Source organism: Gallinula chloropus, assembly GCF_964237585.1.
Source record: "Gallinula chloropus genome assembly, chromosome: 12".
Classification (NCBI taxonomy): domain Eukaryota; kingdom Metazoa; phylum Chordata; class Aves; order Gruiformes; family Rallidae; genus Gallinula; species Gallinula chloropus.
In genome coordinates, this window is record NC_140097.1 from 6,713,725 (window position 1) to 6,736,532 (window position 22,808).

The following is a 22,808-nucleotide window of genomic DNA, read 5'->3' on the forward strand; positions in this document are numbered from 1 at the left end:
CACTGTTACACACTGTTAAACTCAAGAGCTATGTTAGATTGAGGTACATCTGGACTTGCCTTAGAACATAAGAGGATGGGAAATTCAGTTTGTCCATTCCTGCAGCTGTGCTGCCTCTGCCTCCCTTCTTCATACCTGCAGAGCTGCTGGCTGCTCTCCTCCCCTCCAGAGCCTGTGGGCTCAGCACCTTCATCCAGCACACCACAGAGTTCTCACAGCTCTGCATTATAGTGCTGTCCAAGCTCCCAGGCTAGCTGAGTCCAACCAGGCTGATTTACTTCTTCCTTCAAAGGAAAAAAACCCACACTTTGATACTTTTATTCCTCTTTAGAAGCCCATTGTGGCCCGAGTAATTAAAAGGAAGCGGGAACAGAAAGATCTCCCCCCTTTACAGTACTTTTTGCATCTTATTCTTCCCTTTATTGAAGTTCACAGTGAAGGAAGTGACTGGAAAGTGAGTTTGGGTTTTGTTTGCTTTTTTCCCCCCTTTTTTTAAACTTAAGCCAAAGGCTTTCAGCCACTGGGCATTGAGAAAGGGACCTCTCTGAGGCAGCTGTCAAGACCGGAACTAAAGGTTTCCAAAGAAAAATGGAGGGGAAGGGGAGCTGGTAGTTCTCTTTGCTCTGCAGTGAATGTGGAGCCTCTTTTATGTCTAGGGCCAAGGGGGTGGGAGGGGGGAGGAGGAGAGGGAGTGTGTGAGCGAGCTCTAATTTAATAAAGAGAAAGGCCTATTGGGTCCTGCACCTGGTGAAAAAGACCCGAGCATGCTTTAATTATGGCCTATTGTTGGGGGAGCCTTTGGTGGGTGTGAAACTGCTGAAATGTGGAGCTATTCAAATAGAGGTCAGGCCCGGAGACCTCAGAGCACAATGATTAACAAGGCTTCAAGCATTCAAGCTCAGCCAGCCAGAAAGAATAGGAAATTGGCAACAGGGGCTGGGAGAGGAGTTTGAATACAAAGAGACCTGGGCCAAAATACCCCACTCTTTTTTTTCTTTCCTTCTCTCTATTTTCACTCATTTGTTAAAAAGGTTTTTATTCCTCTTTTCTAACACTAAACCTTTTGAGCTGCCTCTAGATGAACAAGCAATACCGTTTTCTTTCCCTTTTTCAAGGAAGCACAATGCTCAGCGGTCAATTAATAAAAGTGGGTGTCAGGGAGCTCCTCCAGGCTGTTCCCACTTGCCTGTCTCTGCCATGGGAAAGGGTTTGCTGGTTCAAATGCCAGTAGCTCATGGTGAAACTGAAGAGGAAAAATGTCTGAGAAGGGATTTGCCCTTAAAAGACAAACAGAGCCACAGGTATTGGCTTGGCAACCACAGGGAAAATGTAGAAGCTTAACACCAAGAGGATTTATTTGCTCCTGCCCAGCTCAGATAGTGCCAAAATTGTCAGCACATCAAAGGATCTCTCCTGGACTTGTCTCTTGTGCCACCACAGCATTATGTGTGCCCAGACCCTATGGGAATGTTGGGTTTTTAGCGATCCCTTTGGCATAGACCTACCCACAGATCACCCTGACATCCACAGTGATGCTGGCTAAGGCTGGGGTTCCCCAAGGACATGAGACTCAAGTCTGAGGCTGAAGCCAGCAGAGAAACAGGAATTGTGCCTTTTGGCCATTCCCATTCACACCTTTAATTCATGCACCAAAGCTGAGAAACCACCAAAAACTGCAGCCACCTTAGGTATGGAGAGCAAAGGTCTCAGCCCCATCTCAGCTGAGGAAAAGCAGGCCAACATTGAAACTTTGGGGGTTTTAAATTTCTGTTCTCTTCTTTTGGGTTATGGTGTGTTTGTGCTGCATAGCCCAGGAGCTACACTGTGCTGCCTGTGTCTGGAGTGCTGCAAAGTACAGAGGGCTTTGTCTTGGAAGTATTTTTCTTCTTTGGTCTTCATATATTTAAACTTGAAATGTTCTGATGATAATCTTCAAAAGGTGCGAAAGGAGTACTTGAGGGTTCAGGGGGGTTATCTGGACGGTTTAGTTTGCTTTGTTGGTGGTTTCTGCTAGGTTTTAAATCAGAGTGATAAAACAAAGCCTATTTATTTTTTCTTTCTTTTTACTTAACATTAGAAATGATAAATTTCTGCCTGTGCTGCTGGGTATTCATCGCTAGCTGGAATTAAAGCTTGGAGGGAAGGATTTTTAAACAGACCGTTTAAACAGCTTTTGTGGATCTCTGTTTGTTCTATGTGCTTGTTTTTCTTCAGACCTCTTTGACTCTTGTAATTGATGGTCAATTTGAAAGCCAAAAGAAGCTAACTCTGAAAAAGGAATTCTAACTTTTATTATTTTTTTAAAGTACAGCAAGTTAAGCTTGTGTAGTGAGGATGGGGCGTTCTTTATTGAGCTTTCAAGTTCACTGCCAGAAGAAAATGCAGCTTCATAGAAAACACACCAAATCATCTTCTGAAGCTAGAGCCATAGACATTTATACATGGGAATAGCCAAATATCTTTTAATTCATTATAGTAGCATTTAAGGGCAGCTGTTTGTTGCAGTCTTGCTTTGGGACTTTCCTTTTTTCCTCCTTTATTTTTTTGGATGCACAGAATTAGAAAAGGACTTAAACCAACATGTTAAATAAGTAGCTATCTGCTACTGCTGCTGTCTCAGAGGGTTTCTGCTAGGAAAAAGCCAGGGCTCTTTTTGGAATGCACCATCTCAGCATGCATCAGTGCTGGAAAAGCGATTAGTGCTGCTTTGCTGCAGGACTTGGCTTTTTCTGGTAACTGACAGGAGAAAGTGGGGAGCTCTTCCTCCTCCTGTTTGTTTTTAAAGATGAGCCTAGTACTAAGATACAGATAATGAGCTCTCTTTTGTGCTCTCCCTAGGGAACTGGACCACAACGACATCTCAGGCACCATAGAAGATACCAACGGAGCCTTTACAGGCCTAGAGAGCCTAAGCAAGCTGTGAGTATCCCTGGGTGTGAAGTTGGGCAGAGCGGTTGTGTTGTGTGTCTGTGTGCGGGTGGGTCTCTGACACAGCCTTCCTACCTTTGGAACAACGTGAAAATCAGCAGAAGATCTGAGATCTAGTAGCTCTGTAGGCTTACTGCAAGAGTGAAAATGTGGTCATTGAGCTTGTGTTTCTGAGGTATGAGGAGAATATGGCGCTTATAAAGTGATGAGCCCATGGTGCCACATAGTTCTGAGACACAGGAGAGAGAAACTTGTTTCATCTGTAAGATTTGACACAACTGTTCTGATCTTCCAAAAGCAAACAGCAACAAAAGAGACCCCTTGCAATCGTCAGCACAGCACCGACTGATGCAGCAAATAACAATAAACAGAGGAGAAAAAACAGCTCCACTTCCTGTGACAACAGAGGATTGAAACAGGATTCATTTCTGTGGGGTACTCTGAGAGTGATCTTTTGGGCTTGCTTCCATGTGCAGCGACAATAAAAGGCACCATGGGGCATAGACTCTTAAAGGGATAAAAAGAAACCAAAGGCAATCGTGCGCCTTGCAAATGTTTACAGCTTGCTTTGCTTCCAGAAGTGTTTTCACATTGCTCTGTGCTGCTTCGCGTTGCATTTGAAATCGGCTATATAAATCAGCCCTGTCAGAGAAGCCTCTGATGGCTTGTGACAAATCAAGAGTCTTTCTAATCATTACCTCTTGCCTTTGTTTAAGTTCTCAGCACCCCCCCCAATCACGCTGTCTCTGATGCTGAGATGGCACAGCCAGAGGTGCAGTAAAAGTACCTCGATGGATAGCAGATGGCTAGAATGAATCCTAGCAGGCGGTATATTGTCACGATCTCATTAGAGACTCCGGCAGGAGTGGGAAGAGCCACGGCAGGATTTGCTGGGATGTAATGCTTAGATGGAGAAGAAGAATTTTGGAATCAGTTGTAGGAGGGCATTTGATCAGCGTTGAGGGTAGTCTCTGGATCCAAGAAGAGAGGAACTATGTAGTTGCGAGTAAAGTGAGGCAGAAAGGCGGAGAAGGATGTAAGGACCAGGGGAGTCAGGCAAGGAGGCACAAGAAATGTGAGGGAGAGAGAGAGAGAGACTGGTAGGAATCGCAGGTGGAGTTGGGAAAGCTTCTCAAGTCACTAGAGAAAAGGCAGAGGAGCACGTGTGGTGGGTGAGTGAGTCCTTGGCTACAGTTGCTGAAGTTTTTGGGTTGTCTGAAATAAACCAGTGAAACCACACGAGCCATTAGAAGGGCAGTGGGGCTTTGACTGAGGGATTTGGAGGCTATAGCATTCCGAGTCTGCAGTGCTCCTTTGACAGGGGAGAGAAAAAGTGGAGGAGTGTAGAGAGCAAGCTGTCCTGGTGCCACATCCATTGCAGGGCCATCCCTCCAGTGTGGCCACTGCCATGGGGGCAGAAGTGTCAGTCTCAAGTGTTTGGGATATATTAGAAATGCTGGGTGCAGATAACAGGAGAGATGGAAAAGCCAGAGGAGACAGCATCAAGGGAAAGAGTTCAGCAAAAGGATTGACTCAGCAACCAGGAGAAATGAGCACTGATGAGTTGTGGGGGTCAGGCAGAGGCCAGGAGGTACAAGGAGCGGGAGGAGGAAGGAAGGAAGCAGAGGCAGCCTGCGGGGTTGTGTGTTTGGAGCTCTGGGCAGAGCAGCTATCGCTCCCCTGTGAAATAGCCACGGCCTGATCTGATGTTTATCATCCAGCACACTGAACTGCTTCAAAAGGTGTCCAGTTTTGTCTGCCATTAGCAAAGGATGCAACAGGGGCTTGCACCAGTCTAAACCAGCCAGGTTTGCCTCTTTTTTTACACTGGTGATGTCTGTCTTGTGTTGCACATGGATTTGGGCAGCCAGTTCTGGGTTTGGTTGACCACGGGGAAGGACATGTGCCTGTGGTTTGTGGGGGGAATTGCAGCGAATTTTGTGGCCTGGAAGAGCATGTGGATCAGGTGGTTCTTGGGCAGGCGGGAGTGATTCGATTCTGAACAGAGAGAATCTGCAGTAGGACAGACAGATCGCAGGGATTATTCATTGCCAGCCAGAGAGTAAGGCTAGGAAAGCACTCAGAATATGAGATTCTTTCATTGTATTTCTTGAGGGGTTCTGGGGGCACTTGGGAGTGGTTGGTTTTAAAGGGATCTGCTTGAGTCTATTGTAGGTCATCAGGGCATACATCTCAAACTTGTAATTTGGTCTGAGGCTGCAGCGAGTATCATTCTTGCTGGCAGGATTTCTTTGTAAATAGAATAAAATAATGTAATAATATCAGCCTTCACAGCAGGCATTTCACTGTGTGTGATTTAGGGCCTGTGTTTAAACCCTCAACCAGCTTTAAATGCATTAGCATACAAAAAATAAATGGGCACTTCAGAGGAGACCTTCCAATGAATTAATAATCACCTCAGCTCTGTGGAGATTGCCTTAAAAGCCGTTCCCCTTTGATCTGGCACAGATTAGCCTCTGAAAGGATTTAGCACAGGGAGGGGTTGTTGGCTGAAATGAAGGTGTTAAACTGAGAGCTGGGGAGGCCAGTCACTTTACCCTTCTCTGAATTATATATGAAGCTCTCCAGGATGGAGAGCACAGGCCTAAATTAAAACGTTGCTTCAAGAAGGGGGGAGTGAGAAGCACCGGAGCAGAAGCAGCATCGCTGGAATCGCGGGGGAACAACCCCATTGCTAATTATTCAAGCTGCTAAACGTAACCGGTTTTCTGATGGCTCACTCAGTGACTGAGATCTTCCTGCAGGTGCAAAACTGGCTGGAGGAGAAAATGCTGCTTTCTAATGAATTGCGTGCCTGGCGTGTAATTACACTTGTGCAATCGCCGGGAGAGCAGGCTCGGGCCTGGCTCGGGCCTAGCTCTGCCCACAGCCCAGCAGCCTTTCTGGGTGGCAGCAGGCAGGCTAACTGTGGAGCTGCATTCCAGCGTGCCACAGCCCTTTGGAAGGGGCTGCTGGCTTCAAACCATGGCAGAATTGGAGAGGTTTGGTTAGTTAGATTTTGAAAGGTGTGATGATTTTAATGGGTTTTCTAGGGCATGGCATTATTACCGGCCTAGTTCTCATGGATGTAGCGGTAAAATTGTGTGCATCTATAGAGGTGGTGACTGCGTTGTGTACTCGCATCCCCAGGCTGCTTATCTGTGCACAGATAAGTAAACAGATACCATCAGTATCTTCATTTTTTAAAGGCCAAGGTCCACTGTAAACAATAAACAGAAATCCCCAGTTCTCAAACCCAAGCTCAGCACAGCATCCTCGTTTAGGAATATGCGCCAGAAATTAGCGTATATGGGTGCAGCCATGTGACCAGAGTTTGCATCTAGTAAATTATTTACTGTATTAATCATTCTAATGGATTTTTCAAAGCCCTCATTAATACAGCATCCCTTTTACCAAATGATGGTACACATGATTGCACACGTCCTATGGTGCTTTGGGGTATTTCACCCTGAGCAAAAAGCCACACATGCTCATGCAGTAACTAGCAGCTCTGACACCCTGGTTTTGGTGCTGTAACAAGGAGCTCAGTAAAGCTCACTGTAGATGTTCAGAACGATAATGTCAAAGCAGGTTGCAGGTCTCTGGAGCCTTTAATCAGCCACCAGCAAGCCTATGATAGCTGTCCTTACTCTCACCTCAAGCCAGGTAATTAACAAAGGGATACAGCTCTGAACATTTAGCTGTGGTTTTGTACCAGGTTGTAAGAAAGGGCTTCAAGGATGTGACATTATGTAGGCCAGGAGATGTCTTTGCCAGAAGCTGAAGCTTTGGTTGTGTTTTGCTCTAGAATGGCCAAATTTGTGATTCAGGGGCCACAGACCTTTTGTATGGAGCTACAAGTAACCCAGATTTCCTTTCTGCCCAGGAATTAGAGTTGAGGCTCATCCAGCAATGCCACCATCAGGATGATTGACTTTGTGAGGACCTACTCCAGGTCACAGTGTTGTTCAGTCTCAGTTCTCATTGTTATGACAGCATGATGAGCTCAAATTTTCCTTTCTACTCATTGTGGCATCCACCATTTCATTCACACAGAAACTGGGCTTTCTGGGTGCCTGTTCATACACCAAATTATCCTGATACTTGAAGGGTGCTGTGTGGAATGCCATAACAAGCTCCTGCAAATCTGTTTGCCTGTGTAGTGGCTGCGCATGCTCCATCTTGTACCCCAGCCTCCTTGCCCCATCTGGTAGCAAGCAGTGAGACCATCATATCCTTTTTAGGGTGCAAATACAGCTTGCACCCTATATTGACTGGAAAATCTTGAATGGAAGCTCAGGCAGATGCAGCACCCTGTATGTCAGATTTTTACCTGAGGTGTTAGTGATGACATGTATCGGACACCGTGTGAAGCAGGTGGTGATAAAAGATACACCTTGAAGATAAACCCTGGACCTCTGTCTAAGCTTTATCTTCCCCAGGCCTTCCTGGGGAAGGAAAGCATTCCTAATTAATGACATTGGTTGATGTTTTATTAAAACAGGTGAGGAGACTATCCATTTTGCATGAACCCTGCCCCTGAGCGATCACCACTGGTCAATATTTATAGAGAACTGTTACTCTGCAGATAGCAGCTGGGCTGTGATCGCTCCAGCTGGCTGTTGCCTGCTGATAGTTCCCCTCTTGCTGCTGTGTAGCACTGTCTGCTGATTCAGAGGAATGCAAGCAAGCACTCTCCTTACTCTGTACATTACCTTTTCTTTCCTTTTTGCCCCTTGAAGCTACCACTCAGCTATTTTTTACTGCATTACTGTTGTATTTATCATCAGCCAAGGAAGGAAGTCAGCAGTTGCTTTAGTTAGCTGCTGTGTAAACATGCAGCCAGCCCTCAGCCCTTGCGTGTGGATGTCTGTTCAGACCAAGCAGCAGTGAATAAATTACTACTCTCTTACTATCTGGGGATAAGTCAGAAATGAGAAGTGTCGCGGGGAGAGAACAAAATCTTGTTAAACTGTCATTGCACTTAATCCTGTCCACAGCCAGCCTGCAAAGAATAGAGGGGACCTTCTGTTACTCAGCAAGCTGGTTTTCAGGCACTGGAGCAAACCTGCCTTTTTACATGATATGGCACATTCCCTCTTGTGCTGTCATCACTACTAAATTCAAACACAGATAAAAGGATTTAATTTCAGGAGCGGGAAAGCGAGTGTACTTCAACCCTCTTAATCTCCATGCAGTTCAGATTTCCCAGGACTTACACTGAGTGTGTATATCAGATAAAACCACACTAATTGTGTTCCTTCTTTTTCTGCCCCCCTCTCCCCATTTTCTTTTCTGTTTATCTGGCACTGGATGTTTGGAAACTGCAGAACTCTGTTTGGAAACAAGATCAAGTCGGTGGCCAAGAAAGCGTTCTCAGGGTTGGAGGCCCTGGAGCACCTGTGAGTAACCCACCATGGCTCGAAGTTTGGGAATGGGGGTCTGCCAGAAGTAGCTGCTTGAGAGATCTGCTAGCAATTTAATAGGGTCTTTGTAAACTGAGAAGCCAGTCCATTTGTGGGGGCCACCTGCTTCCTTCTCATTATAAGTTCGCCTCAACTTTGGCCTTTTTTTGTGCCAGGAACGAAGTTACAGAACATATGGCAAATCTGCATGCTCTCAATTTTTTGATTTGTCCTTGGATAAATACCTCCTTGACTTGCACATTGCTTCTTTGGAGGCTGCTAGCTAAATGTGCTATTTGAGATGTAGCCCCCTCTCCTCCTCCCTTGCCCCAACTTCCTCCTAAATCCGGGCTCTGGCAGTGACACGTGTAGCAAATGACTGCTTACAGTGCAGGCACCGAGCATCCCCGTTCAGCACAACTCTGCCTCAGAGCACTTTGTAGGAACTACATTTCAGCTGCTGCTGTGTAATTCCTTTTTTTCTGTGTCCCAAGGCTGATGACTGCAGCAGTGATTCAGGAATAACTTCCTTTCTGAATTAAGACAAGTTAAAGTACATGTCATTTTGCTCTATGTGTTCTGTTGGCTGTTAAGCATATGAAATGTTAGGACCATTGAGAGTACACTGAAGGGTTGGGGCTGCTGTGGGGGTACATTCCCAGATAACAGGTCCCTTATTAATACTCTGCTGAGATTTTCCCCTGCAAGCAGTGCTTGTCTGTCTTACCCTTCACTTAGTAAACTTGAGCCCTAAATCTGACACTCTGCTTGTTCAGTGACAAGTGAAGTTTTTAATTGGCAGTAGTTGAGAGAGGGGAGCTTTTAAGAACAGCTTAGTATCCTCTCAAAGTCACTGTCAAATAACTTCTCAGATGCTGTTTAGTGCAAGTTTTTGCTTTCTTTATGTTTTCTGGAAGTCTAGCCTGGGATATGACATTCCTGTCTATCTTTGGTTATCGAGAGGGTTGAGGAATTTCTGAGCTGTGGGTGATGGAGGTAGTTGAGGCTGAGAAAATGCAGTGAGAAGGTGGGGTATGGAGTGACTTTGTATGGCTACAAACAAGCTTTGTACGTTTGTCAAGTGCATATGGCCTTGACAAGGAGCTAGCAAATCAACTGCTACTGGAGTCATTGCTTAACTATGAAGAGACTTTATCAGAGCCATAACATCCTTTTTGTTCATGTTGGCCTTGGTTGTCTTCTGCAGGAACCTTGGGGATAACGCCATCCGCTCAATCCAGGCAGATGCTTTTGCGAAGATGAAGAGCCTGCGGCAGCTGTAAGTAACTGGAGTGCACACACCATTAAGGAGGCAGGGAACCTTCTTCCCCTGGACATGAGGAGTAGCACGGTGTTTCCAGTGGGTTGTTATTTGCATTACCACTCATTTATTATTTCCTCCTCCCCTCTGTCCTCTGCAGGGTATTTTTACACATGAGAAGATGTCACAGGAACATCTTGCATTTAGTAGTGAGTTAAATTAGATCATTGGAACAGGTTCTTCCATCAGGTTCACATCTGTGCCATTATTCATCTCCTCTCAGGAAGTCCTCCCTGGTCCTGTTAGCCATCTCTCCTTCTTAAGCTGCCACTGATTTAATTCCCAGTGGCCCATCTGCTCCTTCGCTGTACCTATGTTAAGGGTTTGTGTACAGCACCATTTGCACTGGATCCACGTCCCATCTAGCCTCCTGGTGTGAAAGTACAGTTGTGTTACCAGAGCTGCTGTTTGTGCTCCAGACTGGGGCTCTGCACTGTTATAACACTGTTTCCAGTCTTGCCTGGTTTCCTTTTCTCTTTTTCTCCATAAATTTTTAACCCGCTCTCTGTGCAGTGCTACACTCTGGAGTAATGCAGTGTCTGTGGAACAAGAAATCACATATTTGGTATTTGGGTAGGTTCAGATTCTTCTTCCTAACATTGGAAATGGGAATCAGATAGTCACTGTAAGAAGTGACACATAATACCAGTGACTGGGAACAAGCAAGATAAACATTGCGTGTCCATTGTTTGTTTAACCACCTTATCTTTCCCACCGGCTCTGGAAACAAAACTGAGGCAAAAGATTGGTCTTTTTAGAGAAGAGCTTATGAGATCCCAGCTGTAGTGAAGGAACCTTTATACCATGGAGAAGGTGGCTTTCAGATGGGACATACAGATGCAGAATGCATTGTGCTGAAGTCTTAAATCCTGAGGGTCTCTGACCTGTCCCAGCTAGCCAGCAGTGTCGATGCCATCACGTGTGTTAGAGGCTACCTGTCTTTGTAGGACAGCTAAGTGGTCAACTTCGGAAAATGAGATCCCTAGGTTCCCCATTCCCTCCCTCTCCAGTCCATTTCTTTCTTCTCCCCTATCCTGACTAGTTTCAGACCTCAGGATTTCCATGGTGTTGGCTGCTGAGGAAGCCAAAGGTCTTAGAGTGGTGACTTGGCATCCTCGTGCTGTTAAGCAATGGAGTCCTGAATTCAGTCCCCAGCAAAGATGCTCAAGCCGTGGAGGCAGAGAAGGAGCGTGTGTGATAATGAGTTATGAGAAATGGGAGCAGGACAGGCTCTGCTGCTGGCTTGTGCCTCTGCTGTGTCTCTGCTTTGTAGATGACCTGCCTCAGTTTCTCTCACTCCAGCCAGGGATGACATTGCTCATGTGTTCCTGGGGATCACTCTGGAAGCTGGTTAATAAATCCAGGGCACTGGGGAGTGTCACTGGAGTGCAGGGTTGCTCTGTGTGGGGATGAAATGCCGTTTAAGCATGTTATGTATTCAACATCATTAATGCCTCGAGGACAACTCCACTGTCCTTTTTATCCTTCCACCCATGCTGGGGGGGGAAAATGTGCCTAACATGAACGGGCTGTGAGCTTTCCAGCCATTTCCATGGGGGACTCACAGCAGGACCCTGCCTGTTCTGTTCCTCTGCAGCCACATAAACAGCGAGAGCTTCCTCTGCGATTGCCAGCTGAAATGGTTGCCCCAGTGGTTAGTTGAGAAGGAGCTGCAGTCCTATGTGGTGGCCACCTGCGCCCATCCCGAGTCACTGAAAAGCAAGAGCATTTTTGCCGTCCTGCCAGAGAGTTTTGTGTGTGGTAAGTCTTGCCTCTGTGTTTTGAGGTTGTGTGAAGGGGAGGACTCACTTGGGGAACATTTTCTTTGCCTACTAGCGTGTTGTTATGAGAGGGTTTCTGTTTGGTTTTGTTATGGAGTGGGATCAAAGGAAGCCCAGTCTGCGTTTTAAACATTTGTCATTGGCTACAATTTATTTTCCACCAAAACCACCCAGCACACAGCTTGTATCTAGTGGATTCCTCACAGGGCGCTCTGAGTGTTAAATCAAAAGGGACTAAGGCTTGTTCCAGTTCCAAATGGGGCTGTGCAAAGATTCCTCCAGTCCTTCTGGTTTGATACTACCAAGGCAGCTGCTGTCACTTTTCTCACTCTGCAGTGTGCTGAAGTACTTCCGTGGCTTTGTGTTCTCCACTCTCCTTTTCTCCCTCTGGAGAATAACAAAGGGTTAAAGAAAAGGAGGGGGAAGGAGCAGAGGAGAATGTCTGCATCACAGCTCTTTTTTGGAGCCAGTAAGGCGTTGCACATGAGCCCACTGGCAGCTAACAGTTTCATTCTAACCCTTTTTTTGTCCTGCCATTGTTCTTCACTCTGAACAGCACCTACAGCTGTTTGCCCCCCCCAAACACTGCAGTTGACTCTGCACCTGAGCTGTGGTGGCAAAGCAGCCTTACTCAATACTTGACACACACAAATATCTGCTACTTCTCTTGCAAAGAAAACAAATTTAAAAGATCAGAGGAGGCCAGAGTGATGCTGCTCAGGCATCCAGCTTTTGGGCAAAATCAAGTCCTGGTTTGGTGAGCCAAACCCTGTGCTGTGGAGCCAGCCAGCATGGATCCTGGGTGGAGCTGCACATGGTTGTTTGATGGAGGGAGACGAGCCTTTGAGAACATTGTTTGACTAAGTTAAATGCACGACTTGCGTTGAACCACAGAGCAAAAGCTTTGTTCCAGCTGCTCTCCCGTGTCCCCCTCGATTCCAGAGTGGTAGGGCTCTGCCTAGGTGGCCTCTGTCTGAGCGAGTCTGGGAGGCTTGCTGTGTTCATCTGGAAGAAGAGATCATGAAGGCTCCATCCCCACAGCAACATCACAAAGCGAAGACAGCTTTGCTTCTCTGCTGCCTGCCAAGTCCTCCAGGCACCAGTACTCCTGGTTCCAGAGGCCTGGCTGTTTAATTAAACCTTACTCAAATATTAAATTACACCATTTGTAGGAATCTAATAAATGAATCTGCTTGGAACCTTGCTAAAACCAACAATCTTCAGGGCAGAGAGAGAGTGTGCAAAGCTTTCCACCTCAGATAGGTGACAGGCAAATACAGCTGCTTCCGCTTTGACAGCGCGTGCTGCAGCCGCCTTTCCGTGAGCATTTATCCTGAGAGGGGGCATGTGGAGCCCTGCTAACTGTCCTGCTCTCCCCTCCTACTTCACACTAAATCAGGCCAGAGGCTCATGTTTTTGAGTTCAGTATCACTCTTCACACATGATTTGTAGAAGGAGGGATATTTTCTTCAGACCATAGTATCTTTAGGAGGTTCAGCTATATTGGCTAGGCATCTTGTTGATGTTTGAGGTCACTAAGTGACGATCTTGGTCCACTGATTATAGGAGGAGACAGAGTCCTAGCTTTCCTAGCTTAGCCCAGCCACTCAGCAGAGTTCTGCATGGCACTGTAGAGCCAGTCTCGTGGTGGAGTGGATGTAAGAGCAGATGTGCAATAATGTCTTTCACTGATGCACTACTCATTTCTCATTGCAACTTGTTGCTTGCTCCAGTCTTTCCTCATGTTCCAGAACTAACTATGCCTGCTGTTTTCTCTTAGATGACTTCCCCAAGCCACAGATCATCATCCAGCCTGAGACAACAGTGGCTGTGCTTGGGAAGGACATCAGCTTTACTTGCTCGGCCGCCAGCAGCAGCAGCTCCCCCATGATGTTTGCGTGGAAAAAAGACAACGAGATGCTGCACAATGCTGAGATTGAGAACTTTGCACACGTGAGGGCCAAGGACGGTGAGGTGATGGAGTACACCACCATTCTGCACCTCCGGCACGTCACCTTCGCTCACGAAGGGCGTTACCAGTGTATCATCACCAACCACTTTGGCTCTACCTACTCCAACAAGGCCCGACTCACTGTTAATGGTGAGTAAGGAAGCTGCTTTCTCATTCCTTTCCTCAGCCTTAGCTGGTATATAATTCTCTGGGCACCCACTTTTGGCAGGCAGTTACTCCTAAGGGTCCGTTCCTGATGGTGAGGAGCTCTTAACCTCTTCACGCCATCTGCTTGCATCGCAGTGCATGCTGAGAAATGCCATGTGAGAAGCACATGCCATGCTTGTGATGGCTGCCGTCCAGCCAAGCACTTCAGTATGTTCTTAATGGCTTTAGTGGCTTCCCCTTGGCTGCTCTGTTAGAGTCTTCACCCAGTGATTAGAGCTCTGATCCCAGCTCTAATGATCCTGAGTGGGGGGTGGTGTCTACAGTGCAGAGAGGTCTGTGGTGTAGAAACAAGTGTTGGTCCTCAGCAGTTGAGATGTATCCTGCAAAAGCAGCTTGCCATCCTCTTGTCTGTGGGCAGTTGACGTGCTGGTCTCCTGCCTAGGAAGGAAACCAGAAGATGGTGTTTTCCCCGTGGAATTGCTCATCCCTTTTTCTTGTTTCCTTTATCAGTGCTGCCCTCATTTATCAAGATTCCCCATGACATCACCAAGCGCACAGGGACAATGGCACGGCTGGAGTGTGCGGCTGAAGGACACCCCACCCCACAAATCGCCTGGCAGAAGGATGGGGGCACAGACTTCCCCGCGGCCCGGGAACGCCGCATGCACGTCATGCCCGATGATGACGTCTTCTTCATCACGGACGTGAAGATCGAGGACATGGGCGTCTACAGCTGCACAGCACAGAACTCTGCGGGCTCTGTGCTTGCAAACGCCACCCTCACTGTGCTGGGTAAGACTCATTAGTGCCCCAGGAGACACAGGGGTCTGGAAGGGGTTGCTGTTCAAGCTGTTCAGCAGCTGAGATACAGGAAAGGGACAAAGGGGCAGTGCTCTGCATTGGGTTTGTTTCATTCTTTTCCACTGTATTTGACTAATGACAAATGCCCTGCTGCTGAAGAGAAGGAGCCATAAGGGTGCGTTCCTTCTAGTGCTGAGGAAGCCCCTCCAACCACCCTGTTTGCTGTCTGGGAAAGTGAATTCCAAAGGAAATTGCACTCCATCTCTTGCCCTACAAAATAATTCATGTGTGCCAGCCATTGCCCCTTCTCCTTGGGGGTTTCTTTGCAGGGAAGACTAAGACCAACAGGTTGTCGAAAGGCTTTGGTTGTGACTGTTAGATCTGTTGAGGTTTGCAGCCACTACGCTTCTGGGTGTGTGGCCGTGTGGTGCCATGCTGTGTCTTTATCTGCAGGAACATCAGTTATGCTCAATACTGTTAAAAATCTTCTGTTGTTCCTGTGTCCCTGGGAATTAATGCCTGTGTTTATTCCCCTGCAGAGACACCATCTTTGGTTCACCCACTGGAAGACCACGTCGTGTCCGTAGGTGAGACTGTGGCTCTTCAGTGCAAAGCCACAGGCAGCCCAGCTCCTCGCATTACCTGGCTGAAAGGTGACCAGCCCCTGGTCGTGACAGACAGGCATCACTTCACCTCGGGCAACCAGCTGCTGATTGTTAGGAACGTTGTCTTGGAGGACGCTGGGAAATACACCTGTGAGATGTCCAACACGGTGGGGACGGAGCGTGCGCACAGCCACGTGAGCATCTTACAGTCTCTGGGCTGTAGGAAGGACCGTACCACGGTGGGGATCATCACCATCGCTGTGGTGTGCAGCATCGTGCTGACGTCTCTGGTCTGGGTCTGCATCATCTACCAAACCAGGAAGAAAAGTGAAGAATACAGCGTCACCAACACAGGTAGCTCTAGGCTCCTGCTAAGGCTTTCCCTAACCTTCCATGCTGTCACCTTTCCCTCTGAGGCTGAATCAGCCTGTCAGTAGTCACACAAGCACACTGGCAAGGCAGTTGGCTTATCTCCATGGTTCTCTTGGCTCGCAAAGCTGGAATCAGCTTTCACTTGCTGTGGAAGCATGTTCAGAGCTGCATTTCTACCCTTGGCTGGCTCTTCAGAAAGGTCTTTTCCCCTTGGCAGTAGTTTCACCCATTGCGTTCTTACTTTGATTTTCCATGACCGTAAATGATAACTGTTGAGACAATCTGGATTATGTCCACAGTGCTGGGAACCTGTCTCACTTCTTGGGAATCTGTATTTTCAAAGGCTTTGTGTTTAAAGCATAGAAAAATTGGACTTTGAAGCTGAATCCCTTTTTGCATGTTGCCTGTAAGAGCTGCTGTAGCCCTGCTGATGAGGGGCATCCCAAGCTTTTCAGGGGAAGAAGCGGTGTTTATTGGTTCCTGCTGATCTTCAAAGGGGATAATTCGGTGCTGAAATAAGTGTTGCAGTGAGAATAACTCTTCTGCCCTCAACCCTGTACAGGCTGTGAGCAGAGGTATGGAAGAACCAGCCTAAGGCTCACTGGGATTTGCAGCCTGCCTTCCTGTATTACCCTTAGCTTTAGATGAGTACAACATAGGATTTGAAAGACTGGGCTAGGCAGGAAGTCTTGGATACTGTGTGACCTGTATGACCAGGCAGGGTGGGGGGGGTTGCAGTTCTCACCCTTTTTTCCAGTCCTGAAAAACCTCAGGCTTTTCATGTCTGGCATAACTGAGTTTGTGGGAGTGGGAAACTGAAGTTGTCTGCTGTAAAATGGAGAAAGCTGAGAGTCCTGAGGGGTTCAGGCTTACTTCTGCTCAAGTGAATCGGAGACCCTGTTCTCCAGAAGTCTTTTACTCGAGACAGAGTCGTTGAGTCAAATGAGGGACTTGAATTTCAGGGGAAAAAGAAGGATTTACTGGTTCTGAAGAGACAGTTCCACCTCCACCTACCTTGCACTGACCATGCCAAATGCAGACTCCCCAAATGGTTTTATCAGCACTCTATTCTCACAGTTTTAAGCTTTGAGAAGTCAGCCCTGAGGCTTCTGAGGGGAGTCCTTAGTCACAGAGAACACCAGGTACAGATCTGGTCCTAAATCCCTCCTGAAAATGTGCTTTTACATGCCTTTGGAACCAGAAGCCTTTATATCCTCCTGGGAAACTGACATTTCTCTCTTCCCATTGCTCTAGACGAGACCATTGTGCCTCCCGATGTGCCGAGCTACTTGTCTTCACAAGGGACTCTCTCCGACCGGCAGGAAGTGGTTGTCCGAGTGGAGAACCCGCAGCCCAACGGGCACATAGACAGCAACGGTGAGAGCCTGGTTAATGATCTTCTCTAATGCTCTATCTGAACGTGATGTGAGGAGGGAGGAAGCACAGCACAGAGTGCTCCTGTGCTTGGTGTCTGTTATCTGCAGGATCTTCACAGTGTAATTCTCCAGCTACTGCATTTATGTCTCTCCCTTCGCAGAGCTATCCTCTCCCAGTAACAACAGTGTTCACACAAGCAGGGTGCTTCGCAAACTGCTCAGTCAGGCCCTAAGGACTAGTTTTTTGCTAATTTTGGATTAGTTCTTTGGCACCAGAGTTAGCTCTAGTTAACCAGAAAATACATTAGCGTTGCCTGTCCCTGCCTTCAGGCTTAGAAATTAAATGCTGGGATTTTACAGCATTTAAATACAGCAGGTTAGGAAGGAAAAGTTAAGTGTTTGGAATGAAGACTCTCCTGAGATTGTACAGCATTTATTCTGTTAAATATTAGCTTAAAATTATCTATCATCTCATCTCCGGTGCTGTTTCTCCCCCCACCTCCCTTCTGAGCCTTTACAGTAGAAATCAGACTAACAAGTCGTTCAGCTGAGAGCAGATGGTTGTAATCTTTAGCCAGATGGTTCATTTGTTACAGGTATGTGTCAGACTGATGCTGGAAGGTGTCCAGATGTTGAAGCTCCCACCGCTGTAGGTTGCAGACAGCCAAAGCTGTGCATCGGCTGTAATAAAGACACTTGGAAAACTGAAGACATGGCTGATGGAATGCTGGTTCCAGATAAGACAGGTACAAAATCCATTAATCTGGAAAGGTATTTCGTGTTTGTACAGATCAGAAGGCACTCTAAGTCAGGCAGCATTTTGAGACAAGAAATTGTTACCTACACACAAAAAAAAAGCCCAGAATGGCTCTCAGGTGTGAGCACAGTAAATTTACTTTCTCCTCCTTCCTTTGATCCTGTCTCCAGCTTGGATAGTTTGAACTCAAGGAACCATCAGCAAGAGGCAGACTCCAGCTCACGGTAGCTGTTGGTGCAGCTGGTAGATGGGAATTTCTATTTGAGCTTCTCCCACAGTGTGAGAGCACACTCGGGCTGAGGGTGTTAGAAATGCTGATGGTCTTTAAAGGGGCTGTCAACTTCAAATCTCAGCTTTTCTTTAATTCCCAAAATTTAAAGGTTGTTTTGGGCACTACACCTGCCTCAGCCCTTTGCCAATGTCTTGGGTGTTGCACTCATACTTTTCTGTTTTTGGAGTGGGATTTCTGTGCTCAGGCTGTATTGTAACAGCCAGAGAAGCAGCTCGCAAGAGGGACTTTCTCCAGGAGAAACACTAAAGTTCAATAATGGAAAGTTGTCAAGTGCACTGAGGAAATAAACTTTCAGCAGTTGCCATTTGCTGCTTTGAATTCTGCTCCTCTGCTGTTCCTGCAAACAGTAATAACGTGTCTTGAGATAGCAACAGGAGCTGACAGCCATCCCTATACAGCAGCAGCACCAGGAGAGGAAAGGTAACCTGGGGCTTTAAAGCAGGTCCAGGAAAGTTCCTGACTAGAAGGTCTGGAGAAGGAAACAGATGTGTAGTTATTTAGAACCAAGAAAGCCACAACTTCTTTGGAGTAAAATAATCCAACTACTGGACATATGTATTAATTTGAACAGCCTTTAGTGACAGCTACAGAGTTCTGAAGAACACAGGTACTTACTAGCCCTGTGTAAACCCAAAAAGTGTCCATATCACTTAGTGGGAGAGATTCCTGTTCTGCCAGGGGACAGATGAGCTCAATGGCTGCCTCATCCTTCCCCAAGTTGTGTGCTTCAGTGCTGACAGCTTCCAGCTGCTCAGTCTTCATGTGTTGCTGTTTCTTTTCCCCTGATAAAGGCTACAGCCTGCCAGTCGTGTGCACAGATTGCAGCGGCAGCACGGACAGCATGAACCTCCATATGTACCCCAAGGAGTCCGAGTACTACTCCGAGAGCCTTAACACCATGGATAACAACTACCCCAACACACTGAGCAGGAAGAGGGCTGCAGGCACCAGCCTTCTTCACCCTCAGCCCTGCAACGGTGTTGCCAGCGGCAAGAGGATGGAAACAGACAGGACCCTCTACCCCAGCAACCACGACAGAATAAGACCTGCGAGCTTGACCACCCCGCTGCTTGCAGACAAACACGGTATGTGCCTCCTTGGGGATGTCTGTCTCTCTCCAGCTGTGGTAGGCTGCCCCTGGGGTGACCACAGAGCCCTTTTTGCTCCCATCAGCTTCTGTCACTGGCTCAAGTACAGCTGGCAGAGGCAGGGTTGGCTTTCTGCGGGGCGCTGGCCGGCTGAGCAGCACCTAACCCCACCGCTGCTTTGGTTTCTTGCAGGCTCTTCACAAGCAGTAGCAAAACCTTCAGAGCTTAACAACCTGAATTTGGTGAGAGCTTCACCAGCAGGAGGGTCGTTAAAGCAACTGAACGTGTTCCCTGAACCCTCCCCAGCACTACTGGATCTGCAGAGCCAAGCGGAGGCGAAGCAGGCTCTCCTGGCCAACAGCTGCGCGCCCAAGCCCTGCGACTCCCTGCACGAGCCGAAGCCCCCGAACACAGCGCAGGACTGAGAGGACAAACTGCCACCTGCAAATTAACAAACACGCTATTTTTTTTTAATTCTTTTTTTTTTTTTTTTGCACAGAGTATATAGGCTACTTACTTCTACCTCAACTCTTGAACTGATGACCTGTCAAAGGCAAACAACTGAGGTATGAGAAACAAGCTTGTATGGGGCACAAACTCCTGTTCGAGCGTCATCTGTTTGTACATAGTTTTAAAACTTCCCTGAGAAGTATGAAGCATTCAAAAGTTGACTTGCATATGAAGCACATAAATGCAAGGGATTATTGTGTAAAGAGAAAAGTATTTGATACAACTGTACATAAGAGTTTTCATATATAAATATATATATATAAAAATATATATATATCTTTTACAGAGGCTATTTTAATCTTTAGTGCATGGAAAACTGAGTGAAATTTTACAATTTTGGCAATATTGTTTTCAGTATCAGGTTGCTGTTAAAACTTTGTGAGAGAAATAATCCTGGTGCCTTAAATGCATAAGCAGAACTTTACCAAGCCAGACTATTCAAAGGGGATTGTCCTCTTCTCAATGGAAGTTCCTTAAAACCAAGTATCAATTGGGTTACTTAGCACAAATTTCTTTCCCCTTTGAAATTTATTGCACTTAACACATTGAAACAGAGATCTTCAGCTGTTACAGATGACGTTTATAGGAGGGAAAAAAAAAAAACCCACAGTGAGAAATTCCCTAGCAACCTGATTTTTTCCTGTTGGTGGAAGAACTTAAAATTCCATTACTTTTCAAAACTGCATAAAAATTAGTATTTGAACTGTGAGTGCGTGGCGTTAGAGTGGACCACACAGGAGGCACTAAATAATTCGGGAACAGCACAGAGCCCCAGAACCAACCAGACACAAAGGCTGTTGGAACCAGTGAGAGCTCGTTACCAAAACAAATAATCCATGGGGTGAGCTGCGGGGTGGTCTCAGATATTGCACCCTTCAGAGAACATCATAGCCAGGAGGCATTATCTGCCTGTATGTGCTGTTACAGCACTAAGAGGGCAGACCCTGCCCCTGCAGCTTTGCCCTCTCTATGGTGCGTGTATCTATGCAGCCTGGGCCTGGTCAGAAGAATAACCTGTGCTGGTACAATGCATTTCCCCACCCAGAGACATCTGTTTTGGGTCTGAAACCATAGAGCTGTTTTGACATCAGAACTCAACTGGCACTCTGAAGCTGACAGCTGTACCCTTAATTCATCTGATACTTTCTGTCCGGTGCCAAAACGTTTCGCTCTCTTGTTGAGCACGATTACCCCCAGCTGCAGCCAGACTCTATGAAGTTAGTGGCTTCAGATGAGCCATGCTACTTTGGGTGGCAGTTCTGGGCTGTTGGGAGTCGTTTAGAAAGGAAACTATTGATGGTTGGAAGTACTCTGGCTAATGGAGACGACCCAGGTATTTTTATGCAGTCTTTTTAAGTTCATCCATGAATGGGGGGGAAAAAGAAATACCCACCTTGGTCAAACAGATCTTCGTCACTTCTGGATTCACTATGACGCTTTTTATTTATAGAAAGGCTGCTGTCTGTTGGTGTTGGTACCTGTGGATGGAGGACTCCCTTCCAGTTATTTGTAATTTGAGTTCTGCTAACATGAGGTTGCTATCTCTGGTGATGACTACTCTGGGGGAAGGTTTAGTGGGGGGGGAGGGTTGTTACTTTTTTCCTTAGGAGCAATTCAACTCCAGTTCCACTGAAGCTGAGTCTGGTGGAAAATCCACCTTTGCTATTACTGTGGCTCAGAAGAAGCATCACAAACACAGGCAGAAAGGTTTGATGACAGCTCTGGGCTCTGCCTGAGCCCTGCTGCCCCTGCAGGGTTCCAGCAAGCAGGTACCTGCTGTGCTGGGCTGGTCCAGACTTACCCTGAGAAGCCGCAGCCCACAGAAGGGAAAGTCTCCGGGCGCTGGGCTGCGGAGCCTGGCCGGGGTGAAGCAGGATGTGGCCTGTGCCTGTCCCATTGACACATTTGCACTTCGAGGCAGGTGCTGAGTGTAGCCAGAGCGAAGGAAAGGGCTGTTAGAACACTGCAACCCGAGTGTCACTCCCCCTCTGCTCCAGGGAGCAGCAGGCTTTGGCACCGGCTCGCGCGGGGACAGCCGGGGAACCGGGGACGGGGAGGGTGTGACTGGTGGACACGTTGTCACCTCTGCAGACACAAAGAGGATTTGCCACGGTAACATTTGAAAATGATGTTTCTGAATAAATTTAACTGCCTAACGTTATGACTTCCACTAAATATGTGAATTTGCTGCTTCTAAGAGGCAATGTGAAAGAGGAAGTATTACTTTTGTGTACAAAGTTATTTATTTATTAGAAAATTTGGTACAATGTTGTACATTGAAAAATGTGTAAGATATTGAAGTGTCTAACAAACGGCATTAAAGTGTCTTTAATAAAGGTTCATTTATAATATTACAGCTGCTTTGTCGAGAGAGACTTCTGGGAGTTTCAGTTGAGAATTAAATAAAATTCTAATCCATTGCTATACCCTCTGCTGTCTTTGTCTGGTGAACACACAGGCTCACTGCCAAAACTGGGGCCCTGTCTTACCATGAGCTGCTATAGATCAGCATAAGGCCCTGGCAGCCCCACCTGTGCACAGGGAGAGATGTGGGGCTGTACATAAAGACACATCTCCTAAGAAATACATTTCCAATGTATCAGCTTGTTAAGCATGTGTGCAGTCCCCTTACCTTGGCACCAGCAGTGGGACAGTGTATAAGAAAACTGGGCAGCAGATGCAGCTGCAGATGTGAACACCTCTGGCTTTAACTACCCATCTCCCTTCAGTTTCTGTGTATCAAAGAAACCAAACCAAAACCCAAATTATTTCCTTCTCCAAATTACCATTTTGGGTATAAAAGTCTGAGACTACTCTGATTAAGTGTAGGAGTTACCATAATTGAACATGGAAAAGAAAGGACCTTTAAGAGGTGGGGGTCTGGTCTGGTGCTCACCTGTCATTATTCCACACTATCCCTGGCCAAGGGGGGGCTAAAGCTGAATCTGCCAAGTTTTGGTAAACTTGAAACAAAACACCGCTAAAACTGAAGGCAAAGGGGGGGAAATCCAAACATTTTTAGGTCTTTTCCCCACACAGTCCATAACTAAAGTGTAACTTCTCAGCTGATTTAGCCAAACTGGGGGGGGGGGGGCGTGCAGAGCAGGCCCCTGGGCACATGGGAAAAGGAAGCACTCAGGGTCGGCTCTTCCCAGCCCCTTGAATTTGCTAAAACAACATGGCTAGTTATTTGGGCTTGGTTTTTTTTTTTTTTAAATTAAAAAAAGCAGTGATGACAAAAACTGATCATGCAAATATTAAGTAAAACCAACACAAACGCTGCGTTTGGACCCAATGACTTCAAGGCAGGGTTATTTTCAGCTCAATTAACTCAATGCACCCACCGCTGTGCTAAACTTCTCATCATGTTTGAAGAGCTTTAATAGGAAATAGAAGTTTGCTTTTTAAAAGACAATTATAAATCTCCTCCTCACCCCCTAAAATTGCTTCTGA

General features: G+C 46.8%; 1 protein-coding gene across 1 annotated transcript in view; it reads left to right on the forward strand.

The window, feature by feature from the left end:
• LRIG1 (leucine rich repeats and immunoglobulin like domains 1) overlaps nt 1–21,779 on the forward strand; it is a 90,656-nt gene extending 68,877 nt beyond the window's left edge. The window contains exons 9-19 of the mRNA XM_084269697.1: nt 2,839–2,919; nt 8,259–8,330; nt 9,541–9,612; nt 11,252–11,415; nt 13,216–13,536; nt 14,065–14,346; nt 14,895–15,314; nt 16,587–16,709; nt 17,305–17,454; nt 18,549–18,842; nt 19,038–21,779. Of these exons, the coding sequence (XP_084125823.1) occupies nt 2,839–2,919; nt 8,259–8,330; nt 9,541–9,612; nt 11,252–11,415; nt 13,216–13,536; nt 14,065–14,346; nt 14,895–15,314; nt 16,587–16,709; nt 17,305–17,454; nt 18,549–18,842; nt 19,038–19,270 (2,212 nt within the window). The 3' untranslated portion in view covers nt 19,271–21,779. The remainder of the gene's footprint in view (nt 1–2,838; nt 2,920–8,258; nt 8,331–9,540; nt 9,613–11,251; nt 11,416–13,215; nt 13,537–14,064; nt 14,347–14,894; nt 15,315–16,586; nt 16,710–17,304; nt 17,455–18,548; nt 18,843–19,037) is intronic.
• Nucleotides 21,780–22,808: the final 1,029 nt, after the last annotated feature.